This window comes from Pelophylax lessonae (assembly GCF_965119305.1).
Source record: "Pelophylax lessonae genome assembly, chromosome: 3".
Classification (NCBI taxonomy): Eukaryota; Metazoa; Chordata; class Amphibia; order Anura; family Ranidae; genus Pelophylax; species Pelophylax lessonae.
In genome coordinates, this window is record NC_138770.1 from 654,198,155 (window position 1) to 654,220,155 (window position 22,001).

The 22,001-nt window shown below is 47.3% G+C and overlaps 1 protein-coding gene across 1 annotated transcript in view; it reads left to right on the forward strand.

Annotated features, from left to right (window-relative positions):
* The window catches only part of CHAC2 (ChaC glutathione specific gamma-glutamylcyclotransferase 2), an 86,347-nt gene extending 66,932 nt beyond the window's left edge, over window positions 1-19,415 (forward strand). The window contains exon 3 of the mRNA XM_082252008.1: window positions 18,820-19,415. Coding sequence (XP_082108134.1) covers window positions 18,820-19,203 — 384 coding nt within the window. The 3' untranslated portion in view covers window positions 19,204-19,415. The remainder of the gene's footprint in view (window positions 1-18,819) is intronic.
* The last annotated feature ends 2,586 nt before the right edge of the window (window positions 19,416-22,001 follow it).

Sequence of the window (22,001 nt, forward strand, 5' to 3'; positions counted from 1 at the left end):
CCATTTTCCCACCCCTCATTTGTGATACTGCTCTGGGACGTCCCGAAGGTGGTGTATCACCGAGGACTACATCTGTCAATGAGAGAAAAATGGATTTTTGTAAAATCTTACCGTAAAATCCTTTTCTCTTAGCTCATTGACAGACGTAGTCCCCGCCCCTCTGTTTTTGAGTTGGGTTGGGTTAAAATCTCTAAAGACTGCTTTTTCACATAACTGATTTGCTGAGGCAGAGAGAGAGAGGATATACCCTCTGGGACTGCCCCTAGGGTGTGGCCAGAGCTTTTTAATTTCCTGTCTAGTCCTGCTCCTGTGGAGGCAACATAACCCGAAGGTGGTGTATCACCGAGGACTACGTCTGTCAATGAGCTAAGAGAAAAGGATTTTACGGTAAGATTTTACAAAAATCCATTTTTTTTTTTTTTTCAGAATTGTTGCTCTTTTTTTGTTTATAGCGCAAAAAATAAATATTTGCACAGGTGATCAAATACCACCAAAAGAAAGCTCTATTTGTGGTGAAAAAAGGACATTAATTTTCTTTAGGTACAGTGTCGCACGACTGCGCAATTGTCCGTTAAAGTTAACAGTGCCGAATCGCTAAATATGGCCTGGTCATTAAGGGGGAAAATCTTCCGGTCCAGAAGGGGTTAAAGAGACTTTTCTCTTTCAGGGGTTAATTTTTGTTCATTTTGAGTAAGCTCCTGTTGTTCCTGGTTGAGCTTGTTACCCAGTTGGTTACGTTTTAGCCCTTTTTGGAAATACGTTAGATTTTTTGGTTGCGTTCTTCCCACCCCTCATGCCTAGACTGCTTTGGGAAATCCCAATGGTTAAGAAGCATTGCTGTTGCGTCTGTCAGTGGACGATGGCGAAAACTGGATTTTTTGAAGAACTTGCCATAAAATCCTTTTCTCTGAAGTCCATTGACAGGCGCAGCGCCCGCCTGCTGTTGCCTCTGAGCCGATGAGGAGGGAGAGAGCCAAGATAGCCGCTAGTCTCGTGCGCATCATTGGATCGAGATCGGGCCCAGGTAAGTATAAGTGGGGGGCGGTGGGGAGCTGTATACTGAATGTTTTTTTACCCTAATGCATTTTATGCTTGAGGACTGAATATAACTGAAGGCCGGTGTCTAATAATATATTTAAAATAAAATATTTTCCATTGGAGAAAAAGTCTTATATAATGGAACAAGACAGACCATTAATATTATTACAACCAATAAATATTACTTTATTATAAATATGTAATTATTATTATTATTATTATTATTGTACAGGACTTACCGTATTTATCGGCGTATAACACGCACTTTTTCCTCCTAAAAATGGAGGAAAAAGTAGCTGTGCGTGTTATACGCCGATATAAAAAAAAAATGTCTAGAAAGCAGTGCCGAGAGGTAGAAGGGGGCGGGCAGCGCCAAAAGGTAGAAGGGGGCGGGCGACGCAGAGGAGAAGGAAGGATGCGCTGTCATCGGAAGTCCCGCCTCCTATGCCGACGTCAATCATACGCGCCAGGACTTCCGATGAGAGCGCATCCTTCTACCTCTCGGCGCCGCCCGCCCCCTTCTACCTCTCGGCGCCGCCCGCCCCCTTCTACCTCTCGGCACTGCTTTCTGGACATTTTTAAAAGCGATGTGATTGTGTATAGTGGCGCTGGCGAGGCTGCAATTATGGGCACTGGCGAAGGCTGCATGTATGGGCACTGGCGATGGCGAGGCTGCAATTATGGGCACTGGCGAAGGCTGCATGTATGGGCGATGGCGAGGCTGCAATTATGGGCGCTGGCGAGGCTACATGTATGAGCACTGGCAAGGCTGCATGTATGGGTACTGCAGTGACTAGGCTGCATGTATGGGCACTGCACTGGCGAGGCTGCATTTAAGGACACTGCGCTGATGAGGCTGCATTTGTGGGCACTGGTAAGACTACATTTAATTTTTAAAAAATGTTCTGAGTTTAAAGCTGTTTATTTTAAATTTCAGCTTTTTTCCTGAAATTTCTGCCCTAAAATTTAGGTGCGTGTTATACGCCGATAAATACGGTATATAACGCCAACAGTTTGCGCAGCGCTTTACAAAATATGAAAAAAATATAATAAACATTATCGTATAAATAATAAACATATTTTAATTCAGTAAAATTCTGTTTTAATATTACTACTATCAAATTAGGCTGACGGTTTCACTGTTCTGCATTATAAGATAAAATGTGTAAAAAAAGGAAGCATTCTAATATATATTATAGTGACCTTATTTAAATGGACATCCGGTCAGTAATAAAATTTACAGGCTGATTGCAGGATAAATGCAGCTGGAATGTGGCTGGGTCATGTTGTGCCCGGTGGTTGGTAAACACATGCAGTGAAGGGTCATTGTTGTTTTCACTGGTTGTTCTGTCACTTTCTGTGTGCTTTTATAGTTCAATAAAGTTGTCCTTATCAGACCATTTTCCCTTCTATGTGCAGTGTGCTTTCTTTGTTTTCTTCTTTTTTTTTTTTTTCAGATATTAAGCCTTGATTGTCACTACAAGAAACAAATTCAGACAATGCCTTCCTCCTGTTTTGTTGCTAGATTTTAGAATTATTTTAGAATTATTCCCACATCTAACAGAGGAATATTTAATGAGTAAATTTACCTTCAGATAGCATTTAAATGAAGAACCCATTATGTACAAATGCACCGTGCAATTGAGAGATCTCTAAATCCGCTGTGAGTTTTTGAGACCAGGGCCCAGTAAATTTAAATTTTTTTTTTTTTTTTAATATAACTAAATCTAAACAAATTTTAAGATTAATTTTTAACCTTTCCTATTTTAAAACCATTCCCCAAAAGAAAAGAAAAAAAAAAAAAAAAGTTTTTACTTGCACAATTAAAAAGGACAGGAATGCAAAGAACTTAGCCAGCATCCTTTTTAGATAAACAATCAAAATTTGGGAAGATCTGGGGACCTTAGCATCACTATTTGCAAGGTGTGGCTTGATCTTGGGACAGTGGCGGGACTCAGGGGTCTGGTCTCGGGAGGGGGGGGGGGGGGACTTCCAGCAGGGACACGCCTATTCCATCTCTACGGTTTCTGCTACCTCTTTTTCTTTCTTTCCTCCTCTATCTCCTTCTTTTCTATTTTATTATTTTTTTTCTTGAGTTTTTTTGTTTTGGCATCAGTCTATGAGGCACGGGTTTATGCCTCAAACTCGAGGCTTTACTTCCCCAGCCATTATAGGGTTCTTTACAGACACATGGTACAGTAATTTACCTTTTGGATTACTTTTTTGTGGTGTTGCCGAAAATCCAGTTTATACCTCGTTCGGATGAACAGATGGAATATGTCGCTGAGGAGCCCTGGAATTCTGTATATTGCACTTTTTATATATTCTGACGCTGTGTGTTACTTCTTTATGAGCTTCATGTTGTATAGTGCCTTATTCAGAACTACACTTTATTGTCGAAAGTATTGGGACACCTGCCTTTACACACACATGAACTTTAATGGCGTCTTATGCCCCGTACACGTGCAGATTATCTGAAGACTTTTGTCTGTAGACTTACCAAAACCATATAATATGAGGTCAAACCTAAACACTTTCAATTTGTATGCAATCCGGCAGGCCCTTGCACTACATAGAAAAGGTAAACCTGAAGACAAAAGTCTTCAGATAATCTGCACGTGTGTACGGGGCATAAGTCCGTAGGGTTCAGTATTGAGTTGGCCATCCCTTTTGCAGCTATAACAGCTTCAACTCTTCTGGGAAGGCTGTCCACAAGGTTTAGGAGTGTCTATGGGAATGTTTGACCATTCTTCCAGAAGTGCATTTGTGAGGTCAGGCAGCTCGCAGTCTGCGCTCGAATTCATCCCAAAGGTGTCCTATTGGGTTAAGGTCAGGACTCAGCGCAGGCCAGTCAAGTTCCTCCACCCCAAACTCACTCATCCAGGTCTTTATGGACCTTGCATTGTGCACTGGTCCAAATCATTTGGTGGATTATGGTGTGGGGTTGTTTTTCAGGGGTTGGGCTTGGCACCTTTGTTCTGGTGAAGGGAACTTTTAGGGCGTCAGCATACCAAAAACCAAGACCTTTTGGACAATTTTATGCTCCCAACTTTGTGGGAACAGTTTGGGGATGGCCCCTTCCTGTTCCAACATGACTGCGCACCAGTGCACGAAGCAAGGTTCATAAAGACATGGATGAACGAGTTTGGGATGGAGGAACTTGACTGGCCTGATCTCAACCCAATAGAACACCTTTGGGCTGAATTAGAGTGGAGACTGCGAGCCAGGCCTTCTTGTCCGACATCAGTGCCTGACCTCACAAAGACACTTCCAGAAGCACACTCCTAAACTCAATTTTCTCTTACGTCCTCCGACAGTCGCCGCCTCTTCATATTCGTCACATATGGGGTATTAGACTTTGCTCCGAAGGAGTAGCTAGGCAACAGAATATGTTAACATTAAAGCTTTTAACATATCCCACCCTCAAGGGGTGGTCCCCTCAGTCAATACCCTCCTACTTCCTGCAACCATATCCCAGTTTTAATGTCTAGCTTGTCAGGAGTGGCTGGCTTTTCCTGTGCTGGGGCTTTCTGCCCCAGACTCTTTCTTCTTTTTGATATTTTGTTTGAGTTTTCTCTCTACCTTTACTTAGCTGTTATTTTTGTCAGCGTTAGTTAGTTCTTCTGATGAAGAGGATCATGCGGGCTGGGTCTCGGGCTGATCCCCCTGGTCGCAGGTCGTGGGTCAGTGGCTTCCCAGCCTGCCATCGAGCGTTCAGCCAGGTAACGCTCCTGGCACAGTGAACGACCCATCCCTGTTCGGTGCAGGGATGATTGGTGAGGTGGCTACCTCACTGGACGCTGTGCGGTTTCTTAACCCCCATTTCTCTAGCGCTCATTGACAGACGTAGTCCTCGGTGATACACCACCTTCGGGTTATGTTGCCTCCACAGGAGCAGGACTAGACAGGAAATTAAAAAGCTCTGGCCACACCCCAGGGGCAGTCCCAGAGGGTATATCCTCTCTCTCTCTGCCTCAGCAAATCAGTTATTTTCTGTCTAGTTAGGAGTAAGGACCTAGATACCTTGCTGGGATCTTAGGTCCTGGCAAGAAGTTTTTCTTAAAGGATTTTTTAGACAGCTTTTTTTCTCCAGTGTTCCTGTGAGATCTTCAAGCAAGAAAGCTGAACTGGGCGACGGGCTGGATGTTGAGATCCGGTGGTCACCCCAGTTCAGCCTACGAGCGCGTGCAGGCCATAGCTCCGCGCTGGGTCGGCCGCGACAAAGTCCCATTAAAGGACTGTCCACGCGAGTTAAACGTCTCGCTGAAACGCCAAAGACCATGAGTCACGGCGTCCGTATCGGTCGACAGCCCTCCCGCCCCGGTGGAGAGGGGTACTGTCAGGAGTTGGTGCCCGCCTGGTTCCGGTATGGTGAGTAGTATGTTCCCCCTTTCCCCCTGACGGGTTTTGTGGTGAACGCGGGCCCCTCTCTGTATGGTAAGATAGAGTCCCTTTCTATCCTACAACATGACACAGATCCTCCTACTTTGAGTGTGATTTTATGTGTGCAAAAAGCCAGGAGGCCATACATGTTTAAAGATGTAATCTGTGGCATTCTGGGAATCTTATGGGTTAAGAATAAGCTACCTACCAGTCAGAAGCCACGGACATGTAGACTGCCTTCCTAATCAGATCTCCAGCTATTAGCAGGCCTCCCGAACGGCCATGCGGTCCGCCAGGGCCGGTACCGCCAACCACGCCATATCCCCATGCAGAGAGAGTGTTGTGTGCCCTGCAGCACACCGCTATTCAGTACGGGCCGCCGCCATTTTTTTTTGCTGGATCGCACGAGCCGCCATTTTGGCGTAGCCTCGTGTCTCCAGCATGGGGGCGGCCATGTTTGAGGTGATCCAAACACCTCGTGGAGCTTGGGGGAGGCGCCGGAAGGCGTACAGAGGGGCAGAGCCGCCTCCTTTTTTCCTGGGCAGCCAGCCAATAGACTTCCTGTTTGTCAAGACAGCGCTGTAACCTGTTGCAGTTAAACTCTGAGCATCAAGTGGTGAGCCTGGGGGTCTATCTCTCTCTCTCTCTCTCGATCGATAGGGATCCCTAGCAGGTAACACTAAGGGGCTTTTGTGGCGCTGGGGGTCGGAAAAAAAAAAAAAAGTTTTATTTTTGAATTATATTATCCAGGAAGTAACTGGAATTATCATGGACCCTGCCACACATATTCCCCCACCTGTTTCCCTCGAGGGGGCCACGGGACCCGCCGGTGCACAGAGTATAGAGTCATTTACAGCAATTTTGGAGTCTATGGTGGCTCGGGTGGAGGCGGCCTGTCAGGGACGGGGGTCAAGGAAGCGACCCCCGCCTACCCTTATACCATCTGACACCTCTGATTCAGATTCGGAGGTGGTCACGGCAATTGCAGGTTCCTCTGCAAGGGCTGTTATCCCAGGTAAAGCCCCCTCAGACAGTGAGGAGGACGTTTCTTCTCCTGCTATTATTCAGGAAGAAGCATTGGTGGACGCACTAGTTGTGGCAGTGCAGGAAACCTTAAAACTTGAGGCTTTACCGGCAGAGGCAACTGAAACAGAGATTCCTTTTGGTACTAATAAGCCCATCAAGACGATGAAGGCTTTTCCTGTACCTAAATGTTTCGGTAATCAGATTAAAGGAGAATGGGAGCATTCTAAACGTACCTTTACTATTTCCAAGCGTATTGCTAGACGCTATCCGTTTGAGGAATCCATCATTAAGAAATGGACGGTACCACCAGTCGTGGATCCGCCTATTTCCAGGCTGAATAAAGCCACGGTTATTCCAGTGGAGGACACTTCGTCCTTTAAGGATCCGGTGGATCGAAAGATGGAAGCAGAGTCCCGCACCATCTTCTCTCTGATAGGGTCAGCTTTTAGACCAGTAATTGTTATTGGTCTAGTTTCCCAGACACTTACGGAATGGGCGAAAATGGTACGCCAAGATCTTAGGGGAAAAGATATTCCCCAGGAGACATCTGATTTGATGGAACAGATTATACAAGGGCTACAGTTTATCTGTGACGCAGCCTTGGACACTACTCCCTTATTAGGGCATGCATCTAAGACAGCGGTGATCCTCAGACGTGTGCTGTGGTTAAAATGCTGGTCAGCTGACCTAGGTTCCAAGAAGACCTTGACAAATCTCCCCTTTCAGGGGAATCGTCTATTTGGGGCCAACCTAGATGAAATCATTAAGGATGCCACTGGGGGCAAGAGCACTTTTTTGCCACAGGCTGCTAAAGCTAAGGGACCTCGCAACAAGCGAGGACCTTTCTTTACCGCCCATAAAGGGCGCCCGGCTGGTACTAGCGGGAAAGGCAAGACTCCTCCAGGAGGGTTCAAGAAGGGGACCAACCCAGCCAAACCCGAAGCAAAGGAGTACACAGCCTGAAGGTGCGCCCCCACCCGGTTTCAGGGTGGGGGGACGTTTTCACCGGTATTCAGGACATTAGATCGAGCATTAACCACTACTACCGGTGTGATTCTTCCCTTCCAACATTTAAGTTCTACAGGAAGCGGTAGTTACCGTTCCCTGAATAGATCTTTTCCTTTACCTTTTCCCAAGATTAGTCCCGATACCTCACAGGAATCGGATCTGGTTGACCAGATAGGCCAAGTAGCCTCTAGTCGGGTGACTTCGGTCCCTGAGGTTCAACCAGAAAAGATCACCTTTCCTGATAACTATCAGGTATCTGATAAATGTGTGGGAACAGAAAACGACCAGACTTTCTCGGATGGTCGGGGCCAGATACCTCTAGGGACGCCTGGTTCAGATTCAATCAGCGCCAGTGGTCCTAGAAATTCTAGGCTGGCCTCCTCAAGCCGGCCTGGCCGACTTGGACATGTTAGTCGTACACGTTCCGTGGGAACTTCGTCTCAGGGAGTGTCTGTGGTCTCAAGGACCAATTTACCATCATGCTTTACAGTCGCTGGGTTTAATGGCCTGGCCATTGAGACCCAAGTACTGAAGGACAGAGGTTTGTCAGCTTCAGTCATTCCTACCCTTATTAAAGCAAGGAAAGCGACTTCCAGCAAAGTCTATTATCACACATGGAAAACTTGTATTGCGTGGTGCGAATCTTTAGGATTTCCTCCACGTACCTATTCGGTGTCTCGAATATTGGCCTTTTTGCAACAAGGGGTTGAGCAGAAGCTAGCCTTGAGCACCATCAAGGGTCAAGTTTCAGCATTAGCAATCTTCTTTCAGAAGCCTTTAGCTACCAAATCCTTGGTGCGGAATTTCATCCAGGGGGTGCGGCACCTGGCTCCTCCAGTCCGCGCGCCCTTACCGCCTTGGGATCTTAATTTGGTTTTGTCGGTTCTACAGAAACCTCCCTTTGAAAACATCAGGGAGATTCCCTTGCTTACTTTATCCCAGAAGGTGGCCTTCTTGGTGGCTATTACTTCTGCTCGCAGGGTGTCAGAACTGGCTGCATTATCATGCCAGTCACCATACCTAGTGATTCATAGGGATAAGGTAGTACTTCATCCTAAGCCATCTTTTCTTCCCAAGGTGGTTTCAGATTTTCATCTGAATGAAGATATTGTACTACCTTCCTTGTGTCCTCAGCCCAAGCATCATCGGGAACATGCGTTGCATTCCTTAGATGTGGTTCGGGCAATCAGGGTATACCTGAAAGCTGCGGAATCATTCCGTAAGACGGATTCACTTTTTGTGATCACGGATGGCCCCAGAAAGGGTTTGCCTGCATCTGCCGCGACCATTGCCAAATGGATTAGACAAACGGTGGTACAGGCTTATTCTATTAAGGGTCAGAGTCCTCCGTTCCCTGTTAGGGCGCACTCCACTCGAGCGCTCAGTACTTCCTGGGCCTTTCGCCATCAGGCGTCAGTGGTCCAGGTATGTAAGGCGGCCACCTGGTCGTCGGTACATACCTTTACAAAGTTCTATAAAATTGATGTGACGGCATCGGCGGATGCCTCATTTGGCCGCAAGGTTTTGCAGGCCGCAATTTGAGGAGACCGGTGGTCTACCTCGAGGGTTTTTTTCTGTTTGAAAAAAAAAAAAAAAAAAATTTTTTTTCTCTTTTTTTTTTGTTGAGTCTCATCATTAAGGATGAGCATTGTAAACTTCTAGTTGGCACCGGTTGGGCCTTCTAGATTGGGATTTGATTTCCATTTTCCCACCCCTCAGTTGTGATACTGCTCTGGGACGTCCCGAAGGTGGTGTATCACCGAGGACTACGTCTGTCAATGAGCGCTAGAGAAATGGATTTTTGTAAAATCTTACCGTAAAATCCTTTTCTCTTAGCTCATTGACAGACGTAGTCCCCGCCCCTCTGTTTTTTTGAGTTGGGTTAAAATCTCTAAAGACTGCTTTTTCACATAACTGATTTGCTGAGGCAGAGAGAGAGGATATACCCTCTGGGACTGCCCCTGGGGTGTGGCCAGAGCTTTTTAATTTCCTGTCTAGTCCTGCTCCTGTGGAGGCAACATAACCTGAAGGTGGTGTATCACCGAGGACTACGTCTGTCAATGAGCTAAGAGAAAAGGATTTTACGGTAAGATTTTACAAAAATCCATTTTTTTGTGCGTCTTGAATTGCGACTCTCCCTGCCTCATGTGCAGCGGCTTGTTCGCCTGTGTGGGTCCCCCACGCCATTAAGAGGTAAGTGTATCTATGTGGGGACCTGTCTGTCTGGGGGGGTGTCAGTCTGGGACTGTGTAACCTGCCTCTATTCACACTGCTTGTCTCCCTATCTCTCGGCTGCTTGCTGTGGGCTGCAAGGGGGGGGGGAGCTGTGTGACACTGTGTGTGTCAGTCTGGTCAGTGTGAAAAGCTGTGTGCTGTGGGGCATGTTTTTTTGGCATGTTTGGGCATTTACAGCGATCGCTGCGGCGATCTGACATGTGTTCTTATACATGGATGACATGTGTGAATTACTACACTGTGGAGCGGCGTTTTCGGCGCCAAACGGCGCCATTTTGCCTACACTCGCTCCGGCCGCATGTTTTACATGCATGGCGGCCATTTTCTTGTAGCCTCCATAGGCTTTCATAGAGCGCCCTGGCAGCATCACTTCCTCTTTCCAGGAACACCGATCGAGGCAGCAGCAGCGGTGAGGGTCTCCTCAGGTTTTATCCTTCTGATCTTGCTATCCATTGCCTGTGTTCAGTTTGCATATTCCCTGTGGGGGTCTCATTGTGCTTGAGTGTGGTGCGGTGGGCTGCGCTTGCCGCGCTTGCTTAAAGGGGCAGTTAACCCTTTATTGTCTGGTATTACAGGGGCAATGGATTCTCAGGAGGGCAAATTTCCTACCGCCTTGGTGGAAAGCCAGGGGACCGCTGTTTCCCCCCCCAGGGGGGGATTTAGCCACTATTGTGGCTGGCCTTGCTGCTCAGGTGCAGATGCTGGTGGCTGCTCAATCTACTAAAAGACCCAGAATTGCTCTTTCCTCTGATTCTGAGGGTGAAGGGGATGGGGTTGTTATGGCGGGTGCCTCCTTATCGGGGTCCCGCTCCTCCTTAGATCTAGTGGGGTCCGAAGTGGAGGCTGAAGTTGAGGGGGTTGATAATTCTCCCCCTGGCTCGGCTGAAGAGCTTGCAATCATGGATGAATTGATTGCTTCCATAAAGCAAACATTGCGTTTGCAGGATGAAGTGTGTCCCCCCGCTGCCTTGGCGGCTTATGGGACGCAGAGAAAACGCAGGACACCGCAGGTTTTTCCCTGCAATGATGATTTTCAGCGCGCTGTTAAGGAACAATGGCGCAATCTGCGCAAACCTTTTGCTGTACCAAGTAGGTTCAAGCTGCGTTATCCTTTCTCGACTTCCACTGATGAAAGGTGGTGTGTACCTCCCCCAGTGGATCACGCAATTGCGGTTTTGAACAAGGCCACTGCGATTCCTGCAGAGGATTCCCCTGTGTTCCGTGATGCCACGGATAGGAGGTTGGAGTCTCTTGCCCGTCATACTTATTCTGTTACGGGTTCTATGCTTAAAGCTCTGTTTGCCTCTCTCATGGCGGCCCAGGCGATCGCAAGTTGGACGCAGATGCTTAGGCGCGTCCTAGTGGCCGACTCGGCCTCGCCGGCGACCCTGGATATGGTGGATCAAATCCACCAGGGTGTCATGTATCTGTGTGATGCGGACCTGGACCTGGTTCCATTGACTGCACGTGTGCACAGCGTGGCGGTGTTGTCTCGCCGCCTGGTTTGGTTAAAATGTTGGTCGGTGGACCAATCTTCGCGTAAGACCTTAGCCAATCTACCTTTATGATGGGTCTCGCCTTGTTGGGGAGTCCTTGGATGTGTTGATTAAGGGGATCACCGGGGGTAAGAGCACTCTCTTGCCCCATTTCCCCAAGGCTAAGGGGGCTTCTGGGAAGAAGCATGCTAATTTTCGGCCCCCTCAGGGGTCCTTTCGTGCCTTTCGGCCGCACTACAAGGGCAAGCCGTTCAAAGGTCAAGGCTCTCAGAAGAAGCCCTGGTCTGGGAAACAGAAGTCCGGCCAATCCGGATCTGCAGCCCATAACAGTTCGGCCTGAAGGGGCGCCCTCACCCAGTTTTGGGGTGGGGGGACGCTTGCTCGGTTTTCTTCAACCCTGGTTGGCCCGTGTGCGGGACAGGTGGGTTCAGGAGATCGTTCGGTCTGGTTACAAGATCGAGTTTCTCTCTCGGCCGGAGAGCAGATTTTTTTCCCTCAAATCTTCAACTGTCTCCAGAGCGTTTGCGGGACCTGCACCTGGCGGTGCGGGACCTGAGGGCTCAGGGAGTGGTGGTTCCGGTGCCTCATCGGGACAGATTTCGGGGGTTTTATTCCAATCTGTTCACCGTGCCCAGAAAGGAGGGCAAGGTTCGTCCAAATCTGGACTTGAAGGCTCTGAACCGCTCTGTGCGGGTTCGCAAGTTCCGCATGGAATCCCTGCGGTCGGTGGTGGCTGCCCTGGTTCCGGGGGAATTCATGGCCTCCATCGATTTGAAGGATGCGTATCTTCACATCCCCATTTTCGAGGGTCACCAGAGGTTCCTTCGATTTGCCATTGCAGGGGATCACTACCAGTTCGTGGCGTTGCCTTTTGGTCTCGCCTCGGCTCCGCGGGTCTTCACCAAGGTGCTTGCACCGGTTCTGGCATTACTGAGGGCCCAGGGCATTTCTGTCCTGGGGTATCTGGACGACATTCTGGTTCGGTCTGCGACCAGCCAGGGTCTGGAGAAGGACCTGTCTGTCACGATGCAAACTCTGCAGGAGTTTGGTTGGACGATAAATTTTCCAAAGTCGACACTGAGTCCGTCGGTTCGTCTTCCCTACCTGGGAATGATTCTGGACTCGGTGCAGGCGAAGGTCTTCTTGCCGGAAGACAAACTCAGAACTCTTCAGGAGGAGGTCAGGTCCCTCAGGGACGTTTCGCACTCGTCTCTGCGGACGTGCATGAGATGTCTGGGATTGATGGTCTCGGCTTTCGAGGCGATTCCCTTCGCCCAGTTTCACACGCGGGGTCTCCAAGCGGAGATCCTGTCCAGGTGGGACGGGCGACCTCAATCTCTGGATCTTCAAATCTCGTTGAGTCATCGCACCAGAAGAGACCACCTGTGGTGGCTCCAGTCCCCGATGGTGTCCGGGGGCAAGTCGTTTCGTCCTGTCTCGTGGACGGTGATCACCACAGATGCCAGCCTGTCGGGCTGGGGTGGTGTTCTGGGCGTTCTGTCCGCCCAGGGAACTTGGTCAGAGGGGGGAGTCTTCCCTTCCGATCAACATTCTGGAATTGCGTGCGATAAAGCTCTGTCTTCATCGCTGGACGGACCGGCTGCAGGGCTGCCCGGTTCGGGTGCAGACGGACAATGCCACGGCGGTGGCCTACATCAACCACCAAGGGGGCACCAGGAGTGCCCGAGCGGCTCGAGAAGTGGCCGACATTCTGTCTTGGGCCGAGACTCATGTCCCGGCGATAACGGCGGTTCACATTCCGGGAGTGGAGAATTGGCAGGCGGACTATCTGAGTCGCCAGACCCTGGATCAGGGGGAATGGTCTATCCACCCCGCTGTCTTCCGGATGTTGTGCGCGAAGTGGGGTCTTCCAGATGTGGACCTGTTCGCGTCTCGTCTCAACAACAAGGTGAAAAGGTTCGTGGCAAGGACGCGCGACCCTCGGGCAGACGCGTCGGACGCGTTAGTGGCCCCGTGGCATCAGTACAGGCTGATGTACGCGTTTCCACCGATTCAGTTGCTGTCCAGGTTCCTTCGCAGGTTACACTCGGAACGCAGCACGGTGATTCTTGTGGCACCGGACTGGCCTCGCCGGTCCTGGTACGCAGACCTCGTGAATCTGGCGGTCGACGCTCCGTGGCGTCTGCCTCTTCGAGACGATCTACTGTCTCAAGGACCGATATACCATCCTGCTTTACGGTCGCTGGCTTTGACGGCCTGGCTGTTGAGACCGAGGTCCTGAAGGAGAGGGGTCTCTCTCCAGAGGTCGTTCATACTTTGATCAACGCGAGGAAGTCTTCCTCGGGGAAGGTTTATTACCGTACTTGGAAGGCCTATTTTGCCTGGTGTGAGTCCAGGGGGTTTTCACCCCGCACGTACTCGGTTTCCCGTGTGCTGTCTTTTCTTCAAACGGGTGTTGATCAGCGTTTGGCGCTGGCTACGATAAAGGGTCGGGTGTCTGCACTGGCCGTTCTGTTTCAACGTCCCGTGGCTTCCAACTCCTTGGTTGGCACTTTTGTTCAGGGTGTGCGGCATCTGGTTCCTCCTAGGAGGGATCCTTTGCCCCCTTGGGACTTGAATCTCGTTCTGTCTGTGTTGCAACGTGCTCCTTTTGAACAGATCAGGGAGATCTCGTTGTCTATGTTGTCCAATAAGGTCGCCTTTTTGGTGGCGATCACTTCGGCTCGCAGAGTGTCGGAGATGGCAGCTTTGTCCTGCAAGTCTCCGTACCTGGTTGTTCATTTGGATAAGGTGGTCTTACGACCTAATCCTTCTTTTCTTCCGAAACTAGTTTCGGAATTCCATCTTAATGAGGATATTGTCTTACCTTCGCTGTGCGCGAAGCCTAAACATCCAAAGGAGGTGAGATTGCATTCTCTGGATGTTGTTCGGGCGATAAGGGTTTACCTTAAATCGACTGAGTCTTTTCGAAAGACGGACTCCTTGTTTGTTCTTCCAGAGGGTCCTCGGAAGGGCATGGCGGATTCGGCCTCTACCATCGCCAAATGGATCAGGCAGACCTTTGAACAGGCCTATGCTTTGCAGGGGAAGGTTCCCCCTGTGCCTGTGAAGGCGCACTCTACTAGATCTTTGAGTACGTCTTGGGCCTGTCGTCATGGGGCTTCTGTAGCCCAGGTGTGTAAGGCGGCGACCTGGTCGACCGTACACACGTTCACAAGATTCTACAAAGTAGATGTCCAGGCATCGGCGGATGCTTCCTTTGGCCGCAAGGTTCTTAGTGCGGCAGTTCCCTAGGGTGCCTTGTTAGGGACCTCTGGCTGTTGGGATAAGTTTTTATATCCCCTGGTTTTTTGTCTTTTCCTGGGTTGTTGCTCCTGTTGAGCACTTGTTTTTTTCTGTTGCCCAGCTGGTTTCCTTCCTTTGGTAAGGTTCCTTTCTTTGATGCGGAGACTGCGTTGCCTTTTCGGCGCGGATGCGTTTCCCACCCCTCATGTTTGCACTGCTTTGGGACGTCCCCATATGTGACGAATATGAAGAGGCGGCGACTGTCGGAGGACGTAAGAGAAAACTGAATTTTTGTAAAATCTTACCTGTAAAATTCCTTTCTCTGAGTCCTCCGACAGTCGCCGCCCCCGCCCCTCTTTTGGGGTTTGGTTGTATACTCTACTGCTATTCCACTAAAACTGAGATATGGTTGCAGGAAGTAGGAGGGTATTGACTGAGGGGACCACCCCTTGAGGGTGGGATATGTTAAAAGCTTTAATGTTAACATATTCTGTTGCCTAGCTACTCCTTCGGAGCAAAGTCTAATACCCCATATGTGACGAATATGAAGAGGCGGCGACTGTCGGAGGACTCGGAGAAAGGAATTTTACAGGTAAGATTTTACAAAAATTCAGTTTTTTTGACCCTACGGACTAAGACTGAGATGCCATTAAAGTTCATGTACGTTTAAAGGCAGGTGCCCCAATACTTTTGACAATAGTGTATGTTCTCATTGTATGGTTTGTACCTTTTTTTTTGGTGCTTTTTAAAAACCATTGAAACAGAAAAGAACAGGAATGCAAAAAATGTATTGAAATGCTGGAGGGCTCTGGGCTGGGTTGGGTATCACTGTTGGAAGGGGGGTTAGGGGACTTGGCAGCAAACTTGGCCATGTTGTGGGTGAGGTTTATGGAGGGGACTGGGGTCTCTCCAGGAGGCTGGGGGCTTTACAGGGGCACTGTTGAAGCCTGGAGGGAACTGTGGAAAGTTGGGGGGGGCACTGGGGGGGCTGAGTGCATTCAAGGGGCGTGGGGTCACTGCAGGACATTGAGGGGTACAAAGGGCAATTATGGAAGGTTATAGGCACTATGGAAGGCGAGGGGATGTGCAACTGGCTGGAAGTCTGGTAGGCCACAACTGAGTGGTAAGAACTGAACAATCTATAGAAACAGAACATAGGCCTTTAGATTGTGTGTAATGGTAGTGTTTTTGTTTTATTTTGTTGAAAAATCACTTTGTGAAACACCCTCTAAAATTTCTAGGGCCATAAGACCAAAGAACAGACCGCATGATGGTATACAGTGTACCGCTCAGGATCTCCCCATTTCGACAGGAACCAGTATGGTGCCATGTCTGGTTACATCACTCAGGACTGTAGATGGGGGGTACCACCGGCTCCCTGTACAGGGGTGGGGCCAACTGGGGAGGCAGGCAGCAGGGTGAATCAGATCTGGGCAGGGAGGGTGATCGGTGTGGCAGGGGGGCAATTACTGAAACTAATCTCCTGTATGGCTCTCTGCAGCAGCTAAAAGCTGGCCGCTTCTCCCCTCCCTTTTTTGATTTCAGCTGCTGCAAAGAGAGCCAAACAAAGGATCAGTTCCAGTAATTGCCCCGGTACTGATCACACACTGTTCATTCATACCTGAAGCATTGGCTGTATGTGGCGTCAGGTTATCTGTCTGGGGCCTTGTGGGTTCAAACAGCAGTCCTGACATCACTTACAGTTTTTGCCAGGCCACGCCCCTGGAGCTGTGAGATTCCGAGTGGTACGCTGTATAGTGTAATGCTGTCTGTTCTTTGATTTTCCAGCCATTTTGTTTTGATATGTCTGCCGAGTTTTATCTTTGTTAGGCTCCATTCACACCGAGGCTTTTTTTTTTTTTTTTCATGCTTTTTGCAGAAATGCAGGACATTTTGTGTAACATGGGTTCCTATGGAACACGTTCACATCAATGCGTTTTTGGAAAGGGTCAGGGACTTTTTTTAAACGCAAAACAGTGCTTTGTTTGGTTCAATAGGCTTCAATGGAAAAGCTGCAGAAAAGCAAGTACTGCGTTTTTGCCACGATTTGCATTTTTTTTTAAAACTGCCCAACAAATTTTCCACAAAAAAAAAGCATAAAAAGAACGTAATTATAAATTGCGGTAAAAAACTGTGGAAAGCACAGCAAAAAGTACTACAGCAACACTCAAAAGCAACATGCATAGGTGTGAATCGAGCCTAATGCCCCGTACACGCGTACTGATCGTCGGCCGAACGATCGGCCGTCTTTTGTCCAGGGCTGTCGTGTCTGTTGAAAAGTGCAAAAGACTGCACACAAATTTTGTCGGCCAACAACAGCCGACTGCAGAAGTGATGTCATGTGATTAACTTTCCTTGTCTTTTTTTTTTCTTTTCTGAGCATGCCCAGTCTTGCTAATCTGCTGTCTGTCGGACGAAATCTATACTGACTGGCGAACAATCGGCCGTTCTGGTGACGGACAACAAAAATTTTAAAGTCTGCACGACAGATTCTATTCGGCCGAAAATGCGCTGTCGGAAGCATCATACTAACAAGCCTACAATCGGCTGATCGGTTGGCGGCCGAATATTTACGGCCGACAATCGGTACGTGTGTACGGGGCTTAAGAGCCCTTTCACACAGATGCCTTTCCAGTGCTTTGGCGCTAAAAAAAGTGCCTGAAAAACTCACAAAAACCTCCTCCTATTAAAATCAATGATCGCTTTCACACTGGGGTGGTGCGCTGGTGGGGCGGTGAAAAAAAATCTTGCAAGCAGCCTCTTTGGAGCATGTTTGGAGCGCTTAAAAAAAAAAAAATGCCCCCCTCTATTGAAAACAATAGGAAGCGCCTCAAAATGGTTCTTTTATAAGTGCACCACTAGCGCCGCAAAAGCGCTCAACATTTTTATGAGCAATTTTTAAGCGCCTCGTTGTGAAAGGGCTCTTTTTAGGATTCTTTTATTTTAAATATTTAGTTTTTGAGCTTACTTCATCATTGGAGTTTTTTCTTGTGAATGTTTGAGATTATAATGGTACCCATTATGGGGATGAGTGAAGGAGCGCACCGCTTAACCACCAGATCACAAATGATCTTTATTTAAAGCCATTTATGTCTGCCTATAATATGAGAGGCATATACAGTACATGTGGTGAGCTCCTGTCCTGAAGGAGTGGTGATCGTTTTGGAGGAGTTGATGTGGGAATCTGAACACCCCAATTTGTGGGTCTATGAATTTTAAGTATGGACACTTTTTATGGTTGATTTTATTTTTATTTTTTTTTCATGAACACTGGGTGTATTTCTATCGCAGGGCAGCATTGCAGAAGATACATTGATTTACATAATGGGGTTGATTTACTAAAACTGGAGAGGGCAAAATCTGGTGCAGCTCTGTATGGAAAAAAAACTAATCGGCTCCTAACTTCAATTAAGCTTTGACAAAAAAAAAAAAAACATGGAAGCGAATTGATTTCTTTACAGAGCGGCACCAAATTTTGCACTCTACAGCTTTAGTAAATAGCCCTGTAACGGAACCGCGACCCACGCTCTGTGGGTTTCCGTCAGTATACGGCTTCCTACGGTCTTGAACATAGATATCATAAACTCCAGCCACCCTACATACAAAACTAGCCTGACAACTTCGCTTGTATGTATCTGAAAACATCAATTCCTTTATTGAACAAGAAACAGACTTTTTATACACTAGTATGTCAGTCACTACATGAACAATGACTCGAATATTTACCCAAAACTTCACACAATGGTTAGATAACGAGGTACAACTGAGTCATGGCTAATCCCATCTAGACAAGGTTATCATTAACATGCTAATTAACTTAGCGCCCTTAAACCAGCCTGGAAGACCAGACTGCTGTCAACAAGGCTAAAACAAAATTACACATTATCCCAAGTATAAACACAGAGCACCTTTTTATACAGACAATAGGAAGAGACCACCAGTGACAGACTGTCCGTCTCTGACATTGAGGAACATGGAACAGAGGCCAATGTGACCAGCTCTTTCAATCAACATGTTCAGAATCCATGAGGCCAGGAATAAACTTCACTTGAGATACATGGCTGACAAACATCACTGTACCAGTTGAAGTAATTCAAAGCATATTCTCAGTGTCCATCAAGTAGCTGTCTATCATTTCCTTGGTCACCATATGTCACTAATAGACACCGGGTGACTTACACATAAGAGGGGCCTAGGGAGCTGAGAGAGGGATTTCCCAACCTCTCTAAGGTAAACTGGGTTCCACAGGCCCCCCAACCAAAGTGACTCCTGTCGCAAACCCCTATGTGGTTTTTATTAGTTACACCTTAAGGAGTACTTTTTGATAATGATGATTACATGTAGTCACTGAGAGGTCTACTTTAACAGTATATTTTCTTCTTAACAGGGCTGTGTATGGGGAGTCGCTTACAGGCTGCCAGAGGGAAAGGAGGATGAAGTCAAAGCGTACCTCGATTTCCGAGAGAAGGGCGGCTACAGGACTACAACTGTTGTCTTTTACCCCAAAGATCCTTCCATAAAACCGTTCAATGTTCTCCTCTATATCGGAACCTGTGATAATCCCAACTACCTTGGCCCCGCTCCCTTAGAAGACATCGCAGAGCAGATTTTCTACGCGGTCGGCCCCAGCGGAAAAAACACAGAATACCTGTTTGAACTCGCCAATTCACTCAGGGACCTTGTACCAGAAGATGCAGACGAGCATCTCTTCTCCTTAGAAAAGCTGGTGAAAGAACTTTTAGAGAGACACCAACATATTAATTGTATATGATGGGGAACAATGTATAGGATAAGCTAGGTACTGTTGTATATATTGGGCTTTGAAGTGTCCAAAATATGAACAGTCTTTGTCACAGCTGCCTCAGTTCAGACCTGCCCCAAAGACCACCACGATGACCAATTCTGATGGCTAGGGGTCACAGACAGTTCTTATTTCAGACACAGAGGGATAATTCCTTTAGGTATATCTAGCTTTATTTATGCATAGAAACTGGTTATTGATCTATTTATTTTATGAAAAATAATGTAATGATTTTATTTTTCCTAAGCTTAGTTATATAACCTAGTATGTGAGACCACATATTAAAGGGTGGAGCATCTTTTACCCACAAAGTCTGCTTAGTTTAAAGTAACTTCAGCAAAACTTTTTTTTTTTTTTGGCATGATGGGGAAGTGTTGGTACTTCAGACATAAAGAAAACAGAGGGCACCAAGTAAGTGCAGTATATAGTTACATAGTAGGTGAGGTTGAATAAAGACAATAGTCCATCCAGTTCAACCTGTGTAGGTGTGTGTGGCTGTAATCATCTCACATAGCCCTGAATGTTCTGATCCTTGAGATATAAGTCTAAGAGTCTTTTGAAAGCTACCATACTTCCCGCAGAAACCACCTCTTGTGGTAGAGAATTCCACAATCTTGTAGCCCTAACAGTAAGGAATCCCCCACGTTGCCTGAGGTTAAAACGCTTCTCCTCTAATCGCATTGTATGCCCTCTTGTCCTCATGCAATCCCTTCGACTGAACAGTATAGGAACATACTTTATTAAAAATCACAAGTGGCAACTTTTAAAGATGCATGAAGGTAAGATATACTGCACTTAGTTTGTGCCCCCTGCTGTTTCCTTTATATATTGCAGAGATTACTTTAGTCTCATTGAGGAGCTGCCACGGATACCTTTTTGGACCTATGGACTTTTTAGTATAATCGTACAACCCCACAGCACATTCATATGTGTGATTATATTGTAGTTTAGCTGTATTCCAATGCAATTCTTAATCATTCTCTGTGTTAGTGCTTCAGACATGTGTCTTTTATGTAGAAGATTTCTTTTCTTCGGTCTGACACCCATTAACTATACAGAAAGTGAGGGGAAGCTCCCTCTCGGGGACATGGATAACAGGTAAATCCTGACTGAGGTCCTGAACTTTCCCAATTATAAAATGTGTTTTCCATGGCTGCCTGTGTCCCTGTTAGGGCTCATACGCATGGCAGTAAAGGGGCCATAGAGTGTGCATGGGTGACCAGGAGCTCTGCAAGAAAAAATCCCTGGGACCTACAGGTGCTGCATACAGCACCCCATGGATGACAATAACAAGGTGCAGGTGTGCGTTGGCATCCATGCACGTGCTTTACACAAGCGCCTTGTAATTGGTGTCTATAGGTGGCTGTATGCAGCAACTGTTGGTCCCAGAGAAATTTTTATGGAGGTTCTGTGGAAACTCCTGTACACTGTACAGTTTCCTTGTGAATGTGTCCTTGTGACTGAGCTCTTGGGAGGATTCCATTCACTTTATTTTCTTTGTGACACCCATCAGATCCACAGGTTGTAAGGCTACGTTCACATCTTGGCGTTTTTGGGGCATTTTTCAGCTCTAAGGATTAGCTCAAAAAACGCCCAACAAGACAAATCCTATTCATTTCAATGGCCCCTGTTCACATCATTTTAAGCAAAACGGCAGACGCTCAAAATTATATGAGCTTCTTTTTGGGCAGATTATTATTATACATTATTATTATACAGGATTTATATAGCGCCAACAGTTTGCGCGGCGCTTTACAATGTGAGGGAAGACAATACAGTTACAATACAATTCAAAACAGGAGGAACTAGAGGACCCCGCTCGTTAGAGCTTACAATCTAGATTACAGGCATTTTCATTTTCTTTCCATTGGTCAACCTAAAAACAACTTGAAAAATGCCTGTAAAATAGCAACGCTTAGATGTGAACGTAGCCTAAGTCTTCTCCACTCTACCCAAAACAAAAAAAAAAAAATATAGCAGTTTTGCCTTGAGTTGGATTCAATTTAGGGCAAATTGACATTGTCTGATACTCCATTAGTCCAGCATACCCTCAGCTGACCCTTCCTCTGCATTAGCCAAATCAAAATACTCATACTTCTGGGTATGACCGTGCTAGGGCCTAGCGGCAAACTGACCTCTATGCGGGGAGATATCAACACTGTGCTCCAACATACCCGCTCTCCACTCCATCTGCCTACAGGTGACACAAAAACACCCAATACATGTGTAACTACCTTCTAGCCACAAGGAATCAAGTGACTGGCAATGCACGGGCAGGGCATACTCCATGCAAACCATGGGCAGTTGGATCAAGGTGGCAAAGAATGGCCACGAAGTGGTACACCCATTCTATGGCATGGATTAGCAAGGGGGTGCAGTTCTGCATCTTTGCCCTGGACGAACCGGTCGCAGTACTAGATCCGACACTGGGTATTATGATGCTAACCGTGGAGGGTAGTGGTGAGGGGTGGCGGAAGAGGCGAGTATCAGTGGCAATGGGGGGACCTTTTCACCAAAACTGTCACTGCCCTGTATCAAAGCTGGCTTCTGGTAAACTCCTATTTTGTATATCCCTAATACTATTTATTATTCTGTTCTGTAGTTATAAAAAAGATAACTCTAACTTGTAGAAGTCTTTTTTCAATTTTGTGTTGATGTAATCTATATCAAAGGGGACAAAGTACTTTGCCCCATCTTCCTAAGCTCTGTGTAAGTTCTGCAAGGTCGGACACGGCATCCCCCCTACTGTCACAGTTGTCCGAACACAC